We start from the raw sequence: 17928 nt of genomic DNA, 5'->3' as shown, positions 1-17928 counted from the left end.
AAACTTCAGGAAATTACTAACTTCAGCAAAAGGATTGAGATTTAGTACAGGTTTATTTTAAAATGCTGCCTCAAGATAAAGATATGCAGACCTACAGTTACTTCAGAATCAAACACAGCTGTAGAAGGGGCAATGGAATACAACTCTCAGGGATTTGACCATATCTTTTGGATAAAGCAAAAGTGCACTGCTTATAACAATGAACATTTGTAAAAGTTGATCATGACGAATAGTATTGTACTTTTTCTACTTGCTTTTGTATAATCAACAATAACTTTATGAGACTGGGAAAGTATTAAAATAAAAACAAAAACTAAACTAAACTAGTTTCCAACAGTAAAATTTAAGTAAAATGCTTACATTCATTTGACGACAAGTCATATTAAAAATGCTGTGTAGGGGGGCGCAAAAGGCTTTTACAGCTGAAACTGATCTTCAATGCTTTATTCCTGAGAAAAACAAAATGTAAATATTTCCATCATTATGCTATGGCATTTTAAATCTTTTAAAATTCAACTAATAGTGAACGAAACTGAATAATCTATAAATCAAAAATGCCTACCTTTTCTTCTTTGCGTCTTTCTTTGTCTTCACTTTCCATTGTTTCTTCTTCATCTTCCACAATCCCATCCCCTTGGTATTTGTCATGAGTCCACTTTGGACTGCTACCTGATTTTTTGAAGTTGAATCTTCCTCTGCCACGCTGGAAGATGCCACGGCCTCTTCCTCTTTTAGCCCAGTAATCTACACCATCATCTCTGTCATCATGCTAAATACAGATTAAACAAAAATATGAAGCGTCTAAAGAATACTAACACATTTTTCTGTGATTATTATTTCTAAGTCCCTCTACTTTTCCACTGTCAAGGAATCTAGGGCTTTGTCTAAACAGGGAGATAGCTGAGAAGGGCAGGCTTTACATTATCAGAAATAGAGGTTTTTAAAGCAGGCTTCTTCTTCTCTGGAGCTCACTGGAAAGCCATCTGAGTTCTTGATGAGCCTAATGGGAATATCTAAAGCTTGAATATCTAGAGCTTTCCAATTTGAGATGGTGGTCAGGTACAGACTAGATCGTTTAATAATAGACTTTTTTTCTTCCTTCTATTTTAATATGCCATGGAGAAATAATTAGCATGCACAGTATTGTGTGATTTGGGGGTTGATCCAAAAGTAAATTGGCATTATGCAAGAATTTTTAAAAATAAAGAATAGCTTGATTGTTTTTTTTTTAAAAAAAACCCACTTGGCAGATTTTGCTACACAAAAAAAATCAGAAGAAACGAAATATATTTATCATATCATTCCCTCTGTTTCAACATGTATGTGAGAGTAACATTGCTTACATAGCCAAAAGGCACCATCCATGAACAAGAAGGAAATTCAAGATTTGAAAGTTTTTGGAAGTGCAAAAACATAGCAAAAAAAAAAAAACTAAACTTTTATCCAATCAGAAGTGAACATGTTCAGTGACTACAAATTATTTAGTTGCATTTGGGGGGAAAGGAAAAACCAAGTGAGAGGTAGACTGAAATGAAATATCATGGGAGAAGACAAGATTGATATATTTCATAGAAACATTTCATACTTCCAACATATTGCTGCCTGCTCTTTAACTACATAAACTTTAGTTTAAAAATCTGCAACACGAGTAAGCAGAATATCTAGGTACAAATTATATTTAGCTGACTTTGTTAGCATGGCATGCACTGAGAAAAGAGGAAAGCCTAATCTGGACTCATCATTAATAGAGATCCACCATGCTGTCTTTGGGTGCAGGCTTTTATTTTTGTCAGTGTAAATCAAGCCTTTTCAACCTTCAGTCCTCCAGGTGTTTGGGCCTCCAACTTGCAGGAGCCCTAGCCAAGCTATGTGAATAGTTAGGAATTCTGGGAGCTTAAGTCCAAAACACCCAGAGAGCCACAGGTTGAAAAGGCCTCATGTGAATGGATGATTACCCACCACATGATCCAGGGTAGCCTGTTCAACGATGACAGGGAATGTGTGGAAAGATTGTAAGACTTCTTCAAGAAGAAGGGGTTATTGTGTGTGGTACCTCCTCTCCCTGTCCCCACCCCCAAAAGTTAACAGCTTGGTAAGCAAGGAAGAACAAACACAGTAATGCCTAACCTAACCTTTTCATTAATCCATGTTTATGGGCTACTCATGTTATTGCAGGGCCATTTGGGTGGGGGGGGGGGAGGTTGCTAGGGGGAGGGGAAGTGCGTGGGAAGGCTCAGGACTATTTCAAAAGGATGTCTGACCAACCTCTTGCAGCAATGGTATTAGAAAAACTGTAGAGTTGGGGGGATTAAAGAGATCTATAATCTCCCACTGTTAAACTTGCATTTAGCTGCTTCTAAATGATGGAATAACGGCAGTTACTTTGATTTGAAAAATTGTACTTCAGTATTCAAGCAGATATCCCATATTTATGGGAGCAGAACAGTTTTTCTACCTTGAACTAAAAGCAACAGAGCTAGCTGATGCTACATATCTGAAGAAAGGCAAAATTCTCCAACATCAGACATTACTTTTGCTAGGAAAGAAACTATTTTTGACTATATACTGTAGCCTGTATAAAATAAGTGGTGTATCCAATACTGAAGTATTAGAACAATTTAATCAGATCAAGCATAGGAGTGTTCCTTCTGCTCCAACTACAAGTGAGCATCCAAAAACCTTTGCCAAAATTCTGTGACGTGTGCCAATGTTATGTTGAATATGTGCCTCTTTAATTTGTTCTTCTCAACCAAGAAGCTTAAAGGTTGTGCAAAATAGCTTTCTTTTCTAGCAAGTCATTTTATAACAGTTTGTGCAGACAGGTAAGAGAAAAAAGCATATGTTCTAATGGCTGGTACTGTATATAGAACTCTACTAAAATGCATCAAATGACAATAATAACTTTAGATATTGCCTTTATAGAATGTGCTTCTAAAAATAAAAAGTTTGAGAAAAGATGCATGCAGAATGGTATGGCACCCACCAAGAAGTATTTCTTGCTTTTTGGGGTATATTCAGGATCCCATTCCTCCTCCTTCGGTCTCTTTTGAAAAGTAGGGTTTGGGTTGCTGGGACCAGTATTTGTTCCAGCAAACACGCCTCTGGCTCTTCCTCTGCCCCTAATTCGAAACTGATTAACCAAAGTATTTATGTATTTAATACAATATGTATTGAAAGCAAATTATCAATTCCTAGTGCATTAACTAAAATGCTTTGTTATAATTTTTCATCTAACACCACACAAGAACCAAGTGGTTTAAAAATCAATGTGCCAAAATGTACAGCCAAAATAAGCAGAAGAGCATTTATATATGAGAGGCAGGAGTTGGTATTCCCAAGACACATACTTCCAAAAAGTTTGATACTGACAGATATCTGCTTCCTAGTAATACACAGGACAAAAATGGGCTGAACCAAGGGTTCTGCAAATTGAGGATATGCCTAAACGGTAAAATTAATGCAGTTTGATGCCATTTTAACTGTCATGCCTCAATGTTATGGAAACACGAGAATTACAGTTTTCCCTTTTCTCTACCAAAATGTGTTTGTATTTCACCAAGCTACAACCCCCATGACTCCATATCATTGAGTCATGGCAGTTAACATTGTATCAAGCTTCATTACTGCTACAGTGTAGATGCACAGAGTGGCTTCTCCATCAGGAAAACGTTTTTAATCAAGTTAATTTATTCTGGTTGAACAGGGGAGAAGGCTATCAACTATATGGGAAGTCAGCAAAAATCATTTTCCCTCTTTCCATCAGCAGAAAGCAAAATTCGTTCAGAGGTGATATCACTGACAGAACTAACCTAATAGCATTTGCTGATATCGTTCACCTTTAATGTAGGCTAAAAAGCTTATATTGGTTCATCAGAGAGATGAAGCATATATGTTTAGGAGTTAATGCTTTGCAGATGGGATAACAAATAATTGTGCATTTGGTAGTCTAGAACATTCAAGGAAAAAAGAAGAAACTTTGAAATAGCCTAGTATAGTTAGAATATTTAAACTGACATACTTGCAAAAAATTCCATGAGAGAAATATTGTCAGTCAGGTGATAATTGAAGTACTATGTCACAACCTTAAAACATATTTCCAATTGCTAGCATAGCAGAGTACAATGTATAGATGCCTTTCACTTTGAACTATCTCATTTACTTTCCAACATATAGATAGGCTCTCTAAAAATAAGAACAGCTATGTGGCCCAATTATGCTTGTATTAAAAAAAAACCCTTTATAATCAGTCAAAATCACCAAATTACATGTAAAACTTTAAACTCAAGGGAGCACCCAGGCAAGATGATGCAGAACAACTGGTATTAGAATAATAGAATCATAGAGTTAGAAGAGACCACATGGGCCATCCAGTCCAACCCCCCCTGCTATACAGGAAAAGAATAATCAAAGTACCCCTGACAGATGGTCCATGGAAACTATAGGGAAAATATTAATGAAGTAGAAGAGATCCCTGAAGCAAACTTTGTTATGCACTCAAATTGAAAAACAAAAATACTATACAGAACTTGCACATGAGAATACAGACATGTGTCAATTCAATTTTTTAAAACCGAAACCTCAGTAGAGCTCCTGAGAAATCCTAGTTTAAGGTACTTTTTTTCAGTCAAATTAGGTAGCTTGAAAGACAGCTTTTAGACCAAAATCCAATTTTTAGTCTAAACTACCTCAGACCATTGAATCAATGAAATTTACTATTGAATTCACCAAGTTTCCATTAATTCAATCCATGTAGTCTACCCTAAAGGCACCAGTTCCCATCTGATCTTGGTAATTAAGCAGGGTCAGCCCTGGTTAGTGCTTGGATGGGAGACCACCAATGAATACTGACTGTACCCTTTATTACAGTGGAAGGAACCTACTGCAAGTCAATAGGTGACTTTGAGAGCACATAAACACACAATCTAGTTCGGGATTAACAACTGGATTTAACCCTTAATCATAGTGCTCCCCCCTTCACTAAATGTATTTGTACATATTTTTTATCCAATTTTATAAAATTTCGGTTACATTTTGGGGTGAAAAAAAAGCAAAGGAGTATTTATTACAATTATGTTTTTAAAATTTAAATTCTTTTTTTAAAGTTGGATCTTACAAGTAGTTTGTATTTTTTCTATTTGTGCTTACAGAAAACAGAAGCAGCTGCAAAGTGATGAGGAGGTGGCCATTTCCAAATTTCTACTCCACAAATGGTTGGTTTCACGAGAGTTCCTGAAGCAAGATGCTATGGAATGAGTGACTATACCCATCACCACTAGGGGGGTTTTCTCCTTTTTATCTTCTTTCTGACTGTCACCACCATCTGTGGTTGTAACTAGGTCAGCAGAGTAATCCTTTTTTAAAAAATGTCATAAATAAAATAGTACGTTTCTCTTTTGATATTCATTTTAATAATACAAAATCCCATCAAAAACATAACTGTTAAACCTACACTTAGTCTCACAAAAATTACACAATAGCCTTGCACACTCACAAACAGTGAATAACTTACAATTAAATATGCACTCCAGTGTTTCCTCTCATGAAAATGGCTATAACCTGTCCAGCACTGAACAGTAGTATCAGTTCTTGTTTCAGATTCTGAACTTTTGGATTCCGTTTCTCATTTGGATTAATATATAAAGAAACAAGCTGAGTGAGACTTAGTTCATATGGGTGCAGCCAGACCAATATGGCAAAAAAGTTATGTCAGAGAGACTAGTCAGAAAAGAGTCACCATACTCTGCTGATATGTAAATTAACATTGTACTGATCAGTTGTATATAATTGTTCAAGAAATATGTGAAGTAACAATGGGGAAACATTCAAATCAATGGTTTATGCAACTTTTACTGGGCAGACAGGCAGTTTGCTGTAGCAGGTTTGGGAGAAGAGGTTCCATTTGACCTTATGTCTCAAGCTGTCAAAACATACAACTGCCACTAACTGATTTGCTGTATCTTATTAATACTATACATGATCTTAGCCCAGAACCTTTTAGTAAGATATTCTATCCTAACATTGACACAAACAAACACAAGTAGCCAACAAGCCAATAAGCAAAAACCTGTCTTGTAATTTTAGGGCCACTAGATCTGGGCATCTACAATTTCTGGGCTTATTTAATTATGACTATGATACATAGAACTAGTTCCCTGCTTGCGATGGTTGGCCTGGGTGCATGTAATTTTGATGAATTTACCTGTAATGTTGCACACTCTGTAGCTGAAATGCACCTTAATCAACTCCCCATCATGTTGATAACCATGCAAATGCATAAATGCAATTAACTGTAACCCAAAACCAATGTAAATGTAATCCTATGCACAATTACTTGAAAATAAGCTTCACTGAATTTAATAGGACTGTAATGTAAAGTAATAGTTTTCAGTTGTATATATCTGGTTGTCATAACAATGTCATGTAACAGACCTAGCTACTAGCTTACATGCCAATGAACTTTAAACTTCAAAAAGAAACAATAATCTAATACAAACTAAACACCAATTTAAATAAGGGAAACACAAAGCAAATATGTGATTTATTACTTAAAGATCAGAAATCTCATTTAAGTTCTAAACTGGGCACATACATCCACTGTGAACAAATTATTCTATAAGTATATCTGCAGTCAGCATTTTGGTAACATTTATTAAAAATAACCACTATTTAATAACTAATCTTGTTTTAAGATCAGGAAAAAGTATGGAGGAAACTCACAAATGTGCCTCTTGGTCTTCCAACACCTGTAAAGCCTGGATATTCCTTCTGATCATGATGTGGTTTAAACTCTTCATCTCTTTCCTTCTTGCTGTCCTTTTCTTCTCGGGAACTGGATGAGGAGGAAGATGGGGAGGAAGTTGAGGAAGATCGAGAACGGTCTTGCTCTCTTTTTTGTTTACTGAAAAATAAGAAACCATACTGTTTGCTGTTGCCGCCTACACACAAAGGGGTCTGTTGTACCCTTAGATGATATTGTCTCTTCTTGTCTGAATCTAATATGGAGTTCAATTATACCATTAAGCTTCCATCTGTGTTTAACTTTTTAACAGCTATGGTTCATTGACACCAAATATTGCTAAGTTTAGCTGATTTGTCAGTAAATGTTGATTTAATATATATGCATGCTTTTTTGTCTCAATAGCAAATAAGTAAGAGAAGGGATAAACTTTCTAATGAGAAACTATTTTATTTCTTTTAAATGTATTACTAAGAAGTTAAACTTGGTATTGCTGTTTCATTACATGGAAATTAAGTGCAGAACTAGCCAGCAACCTTATAGCTGAGAATACCAGTATAAAAAAGTAAATGCAAAGTGCAATTAATCCATGTTTTACAAAGTAGAAAAGCAGAAACATAACATACAAAACCTTCATATTCCCCATAGCAAATACATTTGACATTGATAATATTGAAATATTAATATAAAACCAAAAATGCAGATATACATCAAATAGCTCTTATCCCTGCTGTAAGTACACACTGAATGCACTCCTTTTATAGACTAACTTGTTTCTTTGAGCCCACTATCTTTTTTCTTGAGAAATAATAACAATTTCTTGCTAAGCCACCCCATGCCCACATTAAGCCTAAACTTCAGTATAACTTTCATCCTCTGGGTGTCATGAGTTGAAAAAGTGCGGAATCAAGCATAACGAACCAAAGTTCTTACACAAACTGTTTACAGAAATGTACTGCATTGAAGTCCAACCTCCTGATGTAGCCTGGATAATAGGACAGATTAATTTGTCATTTTTTCAGTGTTAGCTTGCTATTCCAAAGTTTTTGTCCTCATCCACCATAAGCCGTGTAAAAGACAAATACAATTTTGCTGTAAAACAAATAATTTTAATTGTTTAAATTTAGATGTTCCATTGTACAAAGAAAAGTGAAAGCAATTAAGCTTACAATTACAAATGTCTAATTAGAAGCTAAAAGACTACTTATGAGTTAAACCTTTTACCTGTCATCTTTGTAAGGTTTAAAATCCTTGTAATCCTTTGGCATTTTCTCCTGCTTCCTTGAACCGCTGGATTCCCTGGAGCCTTTAGAGTCACCTCGTTCTTTACTTCTTTCTTTTCTACGACGATCGATGTCATGTCGAAGATCTGCAGCATCACACTTTAATTTTTTATCTCCCTATATCAGAAAGATTTCAATGCATTTTAAGTACCAAAAAAAAACAAACCCCAATGAAATAAAAAGAGACCTACCATTTACCTGCCAATTCTGCATATACTTTCTTGAGCCCCACTCAAGAAAGGGATATGCTTCAAGAAAAAAGGCATATAATTCTGAAATATGTTATACTATCATGGGGTCTACTGTGAGATATTGGTATTAGCATACAAGACCATGAATAACAAAGCACTGGATTATCTGAGAGAATGTCTTGTCTTTTGGTGTTCTGATCCAATCTTATTGAATCCATAAGAGAGGCAGTAACCATCTGTCAAGTCACTGTAGGCTTCTCTGATCATCTACATCAGTGGTTCTCAACCTGTGGGTCCCCAAATGTTTTGGCCTACAACTTCCAGAAATCCTAGCCAGCTGTTAGGATTTCTGTGAGTTGAAGGCCAAAACATCTGGGGACCCACAGGTTGAGAACCACTGATTTACATCCATGCACAGAAGAACATTGGTATCAGAACCCTGGACTACCTTGCCCTTTGAAGGTTTTCAATGTATGCTAACAACATTTCACTTCACTCAAGCTTTTTGTTTTATTATGTTAGCTCCTCTAACTAAATAAAATATACTCTTTTACCAACAGTACTCTTTCTTGGGTGTTTTAGCAGGTTGCTTCCTTAAACAGAAAAGTAACTTCCTTGAGTGATGTTACAAACCCAACTAAGAGGTCGCTTCTGTAAAAATAAAAGAGAACTGAATTGTACCCAATGGTGTTATTTTCCTAGTACAGACTGCTAACAGTTCTACACCTCATGTACTTCTTTTGTTGTCTGATCTCTCTGGATCAGATTTTGGGGATGTGCTAAAGGAGAAAGGAAAAGGAAATTCCTGTTGTGAGAATGTAAATCTCTAATAATATTGGGCTTAGTCCTGAGAGCAGCCTTCCAATATACAAGTATACTTCAGTTAACGGAGTAGATATATTCCTGGGCATTACATCCTAACAGAATCTTTGGTACTAGAGGCAGACATAATATGAGAAGAAAAAGGATAGGTTCTGACACCACAAAAAAGAAGAGTAGTTCAACATACAAATGTTTTTGCCCAAAACTCCTAGTATCAGCACATGAAATGACAAAACCAAGTCAGTTAAGCCTTGCATAATCAAAAAACAAAACAAAAATGCACAATTGAGTTTCTTCCATAATGCATTCACAGATGACTTTCTTTTTCCAGCCTACACTTTTCTTATGACTTGTTTGGGTGGCCAAAAGTTTAAGTCTGTATTTTTTTAAAATAGTCTTGCTGCTGTTGAAAAGGTTGAATTATTTGTTCTACCTTCTTTTGAATTTTTTGCATATTTAGTAAGGATTCTGGAGGGAATTGCTATTTATTCTCCTGATTGTAGGCTGGCACACACAGCTACAGTAAAATATCGTGTTTTCTCAACGGAAGCTTCCTTGCACTGTGTACTGCAAATGCCCTGCTGCCACTACACTATACCTAATGCAAATTATTGCAAATATGCTGCTGAAAACCTCCTGAATAGAGTGACAATGAGGGAAAGGGGGGCTGGACATGCATTAAAAACCCCTGTGAGAAGGAGCTTCTTTGTCAGAAGAGTTGTTAACTGAGGTATGCCTGTAATTTATTTATTATTGGCACAGTTAAAAGAATTAATTCATTTGTTCCATAGGGGATGTTCATTATTGTGCCTTCTATTCTCTTTGCAATCTTTTTGAGACAAAGTGATTAAAAATCACATTACACAGAACTGATCCACTGGATCAGGCACAAGACTACTTCAGATTCAAAAATGTAAAAACAGGTTTTGGAAAAGCTGTATGATTTATATTGAGCTGGATGTTTTGAACTGAACATAAAACAAGAATGACAATTCAAAACCTACTTTCTGCGTTTCTTCTTTAAAGGCTCGCTCTTCTCCCGCTAAACGGGTATGCTTCCTCAGGGCACTTGGAGAGATGTCAATCCTCCTAAATGCAAGATTTTTAAAAGTAATCATTATGGCTGCCAACATTCATCTCTGTCAAGTGGAAAACTGAAAGCACAAAAGAAGAAGTGCCATTGTGTGATCTAAAATGGAACACATTAGAAAAATAAAACTCCAAAATACTCAAACATATACATACAAATAAAAACATCAACACTTCATATTCAGTAAACTTTAACGAAGAGCAGTACTAAACCATAAAATACATGTTTTAGAAAAAAATGCAAAAGACTTAAAGAATTATAATATGAAGGATATTCTGATATATGCATATATCTTACCACATTTTTGCATTATTTCTAGTAAAAAGAAAATGCATTCTTATATAAACATTTCTTTGACAAATCCCGCATCCAAAATCTGACAGCAAAGTAATAAATGTTATCTAAAAAAATGAGACCAACCCTTTATATTTATATTTAATATCTGTGGATTTTTTCTTAATCATCATAAAAATTGGACACAGATCATCCAAACTAAGTAAATCTGAAATGAATACATTATCCTACAAACATTAATCATCTTGATCTGTCCACTTCTGTCTATTCAGTTTCTTGAACCCTATAGGAGATATTTTCTCCTGTTACAATTCCTCTGATCTCCAAGATTACCATCTCTTCTGATAGAAAAACCTTTATTTTGAACAAACTCCTTCAAAACCACATTCTTTTCTATAGTACTGTATCCCTTGATCCCAGCAAATTCCAATATGAACTTTTAAAATTCATTTGTAAGAGTACAGTGCCTTTCCAATCCTTTTCAGTTACATTTTTTTTGTTACAGCTTGTAATTCCACATTTTCGAAGTCCTCAACCTTCTGGCGGGACACTCCAACAGTATACACCTTAATTTCTTCAAAAATCCAACACCAATCTCTTTTTATCAACATCTGACTTAACTTATCCATCAGTAATTTAACTTCAAAAATTTCCAGAAAAATTGCTTTATCAGCTGGACTTTCGAAGTACTCTTCCAAAGGTTCCTAATTCATTTCTATAATATTGGCATCTTGAGCATCCAAATACTAATTACATATGGTAAGCACTACAGCACTCTAATTATTATTATTATTATTAATTATTATTATTATTTTGAAACTTCAAATTCTAATGTTACTATATCCTTTCTTCATTTCAATAATTACATCACAGTCTAATTAAACTTTTGAATAAATAGAAAAACTTAAAAATAATCCTTGGTCTCTTTTCTTAATCCAGAAAGGAGGCAACTAACCAAAGTACATAATCTACCTAATGACCATTTCAAGTGAATAAATAAAGTAATCCATAAACATTTCAAAAGCATAAGCCAAGACATCCATGCAACATTTTATATTATTAACATACTTTAGCAACAAATCATATATCATACATGCCATTACACTTTCAGTAGGAGCCTCTGCTCCATTTCTGTTATATGTTGTGGGACACTTAATCCATATTAGTTAAGTATTATTTAGAGTTGCTATTTCACCCATTTCATCTAGAAAAGTAAGAACAAGAGTTATGCAGTAATATACCTGTGTATTTCAGGACTCTTTTGCCGGGTGCTATGTTCTTCAGTAGACTTCTGATAAGCAGTGAACCTCTCACTTAGGGTCATTGCAGCAGACTTGAAATACTGTTCTGTTGGTTACAGGGGACAAAAACTGTCTAGTTAATATGGATACATCTGCATATCATACCAAAGATACAGAAAAGGCAAAAAACATTCAACACAAAGTCCATATTCTTTCCAAACTCTTTCTCAGTAAACCTTGACAGTGGCAACCTTTAGTATTTCATAATGTTCCTGGCACATGTGCACTGCCAGTAGCACTACTTATTCAAGAACTACAACTTTTTAATGAGGGAAACTGCTGTTATAACGAACACATTTTGCATTACACCTACAGCACCAAAACATTAGGCTGACTCATTAACATTTTAGAATGTATTAATATTTTAAGAGTATGTTTAGTCTTTACAGATACATAGGATCAAGCTATGAGAGATTTTTCTTCTAAAATGAAACAATTTCAGATTAGTTTTTTTTTAAAGTCAGATCTTAACACCTGAATATATTTTAAAGTTTGACATGCTGGAAATCTGGACAGTTTATTTAGGTGTTTTTTTTTCTTAAACTAAAACCATTAAATAATACACATTACATTCTGAAATACCAGTTCAACAGTTGTATTTAAATGTAAAATAGAAAAATGTGTAAAATTATAAAGGACTATGAAATGTTACATATAAGCAAACTATCTGCTTAACAGGTCAATGTACATCTGTATCAACTTACCGCCCAACATCCAGCATATTTCTCATAACCAATCATTAAAACTTGATATGGCCACTACAAGGGTAGTGCCTCAATCATAATTCCAGCAAACACAGGAATATGAGCTAGCAACTCAGTGTTTGTGCCATTTTTGCCAGGAAGACAGAAGGTTCAACTTTGCCTGTTTGTGCATCTGTTATCTTTCAACAGCTATTTTACTTTTGTAATATGGATTTTGCCATTTCAAAACACATTCCAGGACCTAGTTGCAATGAAAAAGAAAACATCACTGGGCATTTTCAGCTCTATATCAATGAAGAGCTGTTCACTCTAGCGGCATTGCACCAATAATGTAAAATTGCTAGTTCACTTTTAACAAAATGTGACCCACAAATTCTTTGTGAGGTGTATTGAAAGATTTTGGTAGCTTGGGAAGCAAATTATGGTTCAGACATATTAATTACTTGGTGACAGACTAACAATTAAACAGCTGGGGGCATCATCGTTGATACACCCACTGAAAACATCAGTTTCAAAGATCTCTTCAGCTAATGTAAAGACAAAGATTTTGTAACTTGGTAAATTCCATTCTAATGCCTCACCAGTTAAAAATATGAAGATATTTAACATCAAAATAAATACAGTTTTATCTGCTACTAAGGTGAATTATTTTAGTAGGGAAGGGAAGGGAAGGTGACAGAGATTTTGCTTGTAGTTCTTAATTTGGAAATGTAATGACCGGTGACAAATTTTCACACATTCAAAGGAAAGGTAAATTTACTTTTCTTGAATGGAAAGGGAAATGGATTTTCACTTATTTCTTTCTGCAGTTCCCCTACACCATTTCGAAGGCTGACCAACTCCCCTGAACAGGGTTTGGGGTTGTTGTTGTTTTGGAGTTTTTTTTTAAGCGTTCAAAAGACTAGAGGAGAAAAAGTTAAATATTTGTTTCCCACCATCATGCTGCTCCTACCAATGTCTGGACCCAAGCCTGTATGTTTAACACAAAAATACATAACTTTCTGTCTATACTAAAATGAAGCCTTTGCCCCTTTTGTTCAACGGAAGTTTTAAAACTTATTGTTTACACCCCTTTGAGAACAGCTGGCAATTTCAAAGTTATTAAATGCAAGAAACAAAAAAAACCCTAAGTTATATTCGCTTCAGAAACATTTGTATAACTTATTTGAAAAAAATTACTTTGCTTTCCTTTGCATAATCACTAGAGATCTCATCAATTAATTGAAGTATTTTTCAATATAAGTCTTTGATCCATCCATTTAGGTCAGTGTGGGGGTGGATCAGCCCATATGGGAGCCACAAAACGCACATGGACTGATCCGCATTAACTCTGGGAAAGCTGATAATGAGGCTGTACTCTGGGTCAAAATAACTCAGGGGAAAGCCCAAATCCTGCACCAGGATTTGGGCTTTTTACTAAGTTATGGCACTCCTATGTGGAACCAGCTGTGGCTATCCTGACAGCTATCCCATTCACCTGGGCTTAGGCGATCCAGAGGCGCAGGATTGTGGTCTCCTTCTACCCATTCCCTACCTGTTGCTTTTCCTCTTCATTCCTCCCATCCTCCTTGTTAAGTCACAAGACAAAAAAGTAAGTTAGCAAAGACCCCAGAAGAAGGTAGGTTGTGTTGTTGCTGCTGGCAGAATGGGGGTGGCAGTTGGTCTCCTGCCCAGTGGTACTGAACTAGCTTCAGCACAACTGGCCCTCCCGCTGCCAAGTCCTATTGGGCTGCAATGCAGGATAGAATCAGAATTTTAGATACGAGTTATGGCCAACATTATTTGTCAGTGTAGAACCGCCCTTAGTTATAGTAAGATGAACTCTCCTTTACGAGAAAGCAATATAAGACAGTTAATAAAAGGGAATTTTGTCCACTAGCCCAGTTATCAACTGGAGCGAAGTTTCATTTCTATCAGCATATCTGTCATATCCATAATTTAAATGATAAACACGTCCAAAAAGATGAAAAATCAAACCATCTGTGACTAACTACAACGTTGTGATAAGGGGGCAACCTCAGCTAAGCAGTATAGTCCTTGTTTTCAAAACAGAAGGTCCCAAATGCAATCTCTAACATTTCTAAGTTATTATATAAAAGACCTCTACCTAAAACACTGCTAGCCAGGAGATAAAATACTGCAACAATTAAATAAGATGTCCAACCTGGTATAAAAATACTACTTACATCTCTTTCCAAGTACCTATTTCATCAGAAAATATATATGAAAAGACTGAAAATGTGAAAAGACTGAAGAAATACACAAATACATATTTTGTACATTTGCAAAAGACAAAGACAAAAAAGATCTATGTCTCTAAATGCTATCAGAAGTCTTCCTCTCCTAAATCCAATTTGACTGAAACATATATCTAAGCAATGTTAACCACAAGAGCTGTGCCTTGATTGCATTTGCAGTCACACTAACTTATTTAACACAATGCATACGAACTGAAACAACCCATAGCCTTGTGTTCTTTTTCTTTTTTACATTTCCTTCCATGTAATCATAGCGGATGATTTTAAAAGCATTTGTATTGCTTTCAGTTAAGCACACTTTGTCGAAACTCTGGTTAGTTTCAATGAGCTAATCTAACAACCTGCAATCTAAGGTTGCAGTTAGCATGTCTGAAATTATCTATACTTAGCATAATCTTAGTTCAGCACTCAAAACAAAAAACATAAGAAACCAAGATTAATTAAAAGTAGAAGTGTGTATTCTTCCTTGGCTGTGCCTCCGATTTGGGGCGGGGGGAGTGAGTGATGGCAGATTTATTACAAGTGCAAAATATCAATTTCACATTTTTTTTTCTATTACAATGTCTGCATTTATATGTGTGTGTGTGTGTGCGCGCACACACATTTAAAGCACCAAAGAAGAGTCGATGTATGTAATATGTATTCCTTAATGAGTCAATTCCAAACAATTTAATATATACCATAATCAGCCTAACAAAAAAAATCTTGGTGTTTTGAATTTTAGGCCTGTTTCTGGGGTTATTTGGCACTGACTCAGAAAATTGCACTGGCCAGGCCACATCAGCTCTAGTTTTTTTTAAAGATATGGTTATCATGGTTTTCTATAGGCGAGCAGATGACAACTGGTAAGTGGCATATATTTAGCATTCCAAAAATTAGAGCTGATAGGGGAAACCTGGTGCCATTTGTGGAATCAGCATGTCAAATATACTCAGAAACAGGTCTATCATTTAAGGCACCAAAATGTGTGTTGACCAATGTCATATAAGATAAAATACTAGTAGACAGACAGATAATGCATTAATTGGGTTAAGGTGAGAAAGCACCAGTGCTTTTTTTCTTGCACTTGGAGAAGCAACAGAGTGTATCCTAGTAAGGTTTATCCAAAAAACATTAATAGGATTGGAACCCGAACTTAACACTTCCGAATGGCCTCTGAAGTGATACAAAAGGATCTAGAACATAATTTCGTCCAGGGAACAGTGTTCCCTGGACCACTAAGAGCTCTTGAAGGTGATATTGGGATTTTGTGAGAAACTAAGGCTGAAAAGAGTTTTAGGTAAAGCAATTTTAACACAGGAATACCTGACACATTATTCTGAGGGTTCCTCTGAGCTAAAAAGGTTGAAATGGACTTATGTTGCATTTCTCTGCTGTAGCTAACATTTAGCTCAACAAGATAAAGTTATTAGAGTAGACAAGTTAAAATTTCAACATGCATACCGGAGGCAATTACATGTAAATAAACGCAGATTAACAACCTATACATTATTCCGAGGAATTCTGAGAATCGTTTTTCTACTTTTGTTCCTTCAAGGCCCATCACTGTGCTATTTCACCCTAAATCCAAGAAGAAAAACTTTGTAATACATGCGATCTCGTTTCTAAAGTTAAATAATACTTTTAAAAATTATATATCCTCTGGTAGACAACTGCATAATGTTAGAAAACTGAGATAAAACTTGCTGAGACATTTACATCAAAATATATAATTGAATTTCTGAACCAACTGATTTCGGTATCATCACAGGTTTTTATTGTCATATATAATACTTGCTTTGTCTGTTAAAATCAAGGCATACCTTTGACATGATGAACCAAGGACACAATGTGCTGAATAAATGATTCCGACGTGCTTTTGCTGGCCTGCGGTAGTTTAATGTGGTCAAAGATGGATCGGAATTCTTGCTCCTTCTTGACTGAGTGGACAAGTGTACTAGCAAGCAGCCTGTCTTTAGTCAAGGAAGCAGGTCTAAAGAAGGTAACATGAAAGGGAACACAAAAGATTTATTGATTGATTGATTATCTGCCGCATTTTGTATCCTGCCCTTCTCACCCTGAAGGGGACTCAGAGTGGCCTTACAACAGGCAACAATTCGATACCATACACATACATGTCCATGAAACAACAAATACATTAAAATACATTGAAATACAAGCAGTTAAAACATCAATTATTAAAGATAAATTAAAATCACGCAATTCAAATCATAATCCAGGGCTGTTAAAAATATGGAACGCTTCTCAAATTTACGTGTTTATGAAAAAAACAAATGCACTATTGACAAGGGCAAACTATTACAGATTAGAAAAATTACCTGTTTGAATCATCAAGTGGAACAGGTGCCATTTTAAGTTTCACTTCAGGCCGATGGGAATCACTGGCTATCATTTTGATCCTAAGTGGACTTTCCTCCCTGAAGGTAGTTTTCTCTCTTGAGTCTGGGTTCTTGTGCAGGGGAGGACTATAATCAAAAAGTTCTTTGAGCTTCTCAGATTTTACCTGCTCGGGTGACTGGGTTTCTTTCTTCATTGTTCTCTCAGAAATTTTATCATCTTCCTTGTGCTTATCTTTTGATACATTAGGCCTCTCCACTATATAGCTAGCTGGCTCTTTAAGCTTGTAATTTTTATCTTCTCTAAATCCTTCGCCATCTCTATTTGCTTTCATAGAGATTTTAGATTTGTACTTGGATCCTTCCTCCTCAGCATTACGATGAGATGCTGAAAACCCCTTACCCTGATCTGCAAGAACAGACTTCCTAAACTGCCTATAATCTTCAGTCTCCTCTGCATCCTCCCCTTCAGAGTCATTGAACTTTTGTTTTCCAGAATCTTTATCCATATAATATTCCAAAGCGTCCTGATCCTCCCATTCTCTTTCTCCCTCTGTTCTCCCCTTTTCTGGCCCTCTCTCCTTTTGAGCATCTTTTTCTCTAACATTACTTCTATCAAGCAGGTATACTCTAGACTCTTCATCTGTGTACCTGTGGACAACAAAGGGGAAAAGTGTAACTTCCAACTGTCTTAGCTTGCTACTTTCCAATGTTACAAAATTATGCACTACTGCAGACAAATTCATTCATGCGTAAGCATTTTTACACGTTGATGTTTATAACAGATCATTCAAATGTAGAAACATTAATCTTTTGGGCATTTAAAAAGTAATTATTTGCACAAATTTCAATACTTTGACCCATTTTATTTGACAGAACATAAAACATTTTGCTTTACAACAAATTTTTAAAT

General features: G+C 35.5%; 1 protein-coding gene across 9 annotated transcripts in view; it reads right to left on the bottom strand.

The window, feature by feature from the left end:
* The window catches only part of BCLAF1 (BCL2 associated transcription factor 1), a 31776-nt gene that overhangs the window by 864 nt on the left and 12984 nt on the right, over nucleotides 1–17928 (bottom strand). For 2 of the 9 annotated variants that reach the window (XM_060753419.2, XM_060753420.2), the window contains exons 5-13: nucleotides 16998–17666; nucleotides 16482–16651; nucleotides 11658–11763; nucleotides 10037–10121; nucleotides 7961–8136; nucleotides 6718–6898; nucleotides 2984–3130; nucleotides 563–769; nucleotides 35–449 (exon numbers count right to left, since the gene is read on the bottom strand). In XM_060753419.2, coding sequence (XP_060609402.1) covers nucleotides 444–449; nucleotides 563–769; nucleotides 2984–3130; nucleotides 6718–6898; nucleotides 7961–8136; nucleotides 10037–10121; nucleotides 11658–11763; nucleotides 16482–16651; nucleotides 16998–17666 — 1747 coding nt within the window. In that variant the 3' untranslated portion in view covers nucleotides 35–443. Of the gene's footprint in view, nucleotides 1–34; nucleotides 450–562; nucleotides 770–2983; nucleotides 3131–6717; nucleotides 6899–7669; nucleotides 7829–7960; nucleotides 8137–10036; nucleotides 10122–11657; nucleotides 11764–16481; nucleotides 16652–16997; nucleotides 17667–17928 lie in introns of those variants that run through there. The other 7 variants (XR_009629915.2, XM_060753421.2, XM_060753422.2 and 4 more) reach the window with 7 other exon arrangements.

Source organism: Anolis sagrei, chromosome 1 (assembly GCF_037176765.1).
Source record: "Anolis sagrei isolate rAnoSag1 chromosome 1, rAnoSag1.mat, whole genome shotgun sequence".
NCBI lineage: Eukaryota > Metazoa > Chordata > Lepidosauria > Squamata > Dactyloidae > Anolis > Anolis sagrei.
The sequence above is the reverse complement of the archived record's forward strand: the minus strand, read 5'-3'. Positions and strand labels throughout refer to the sequence as shown.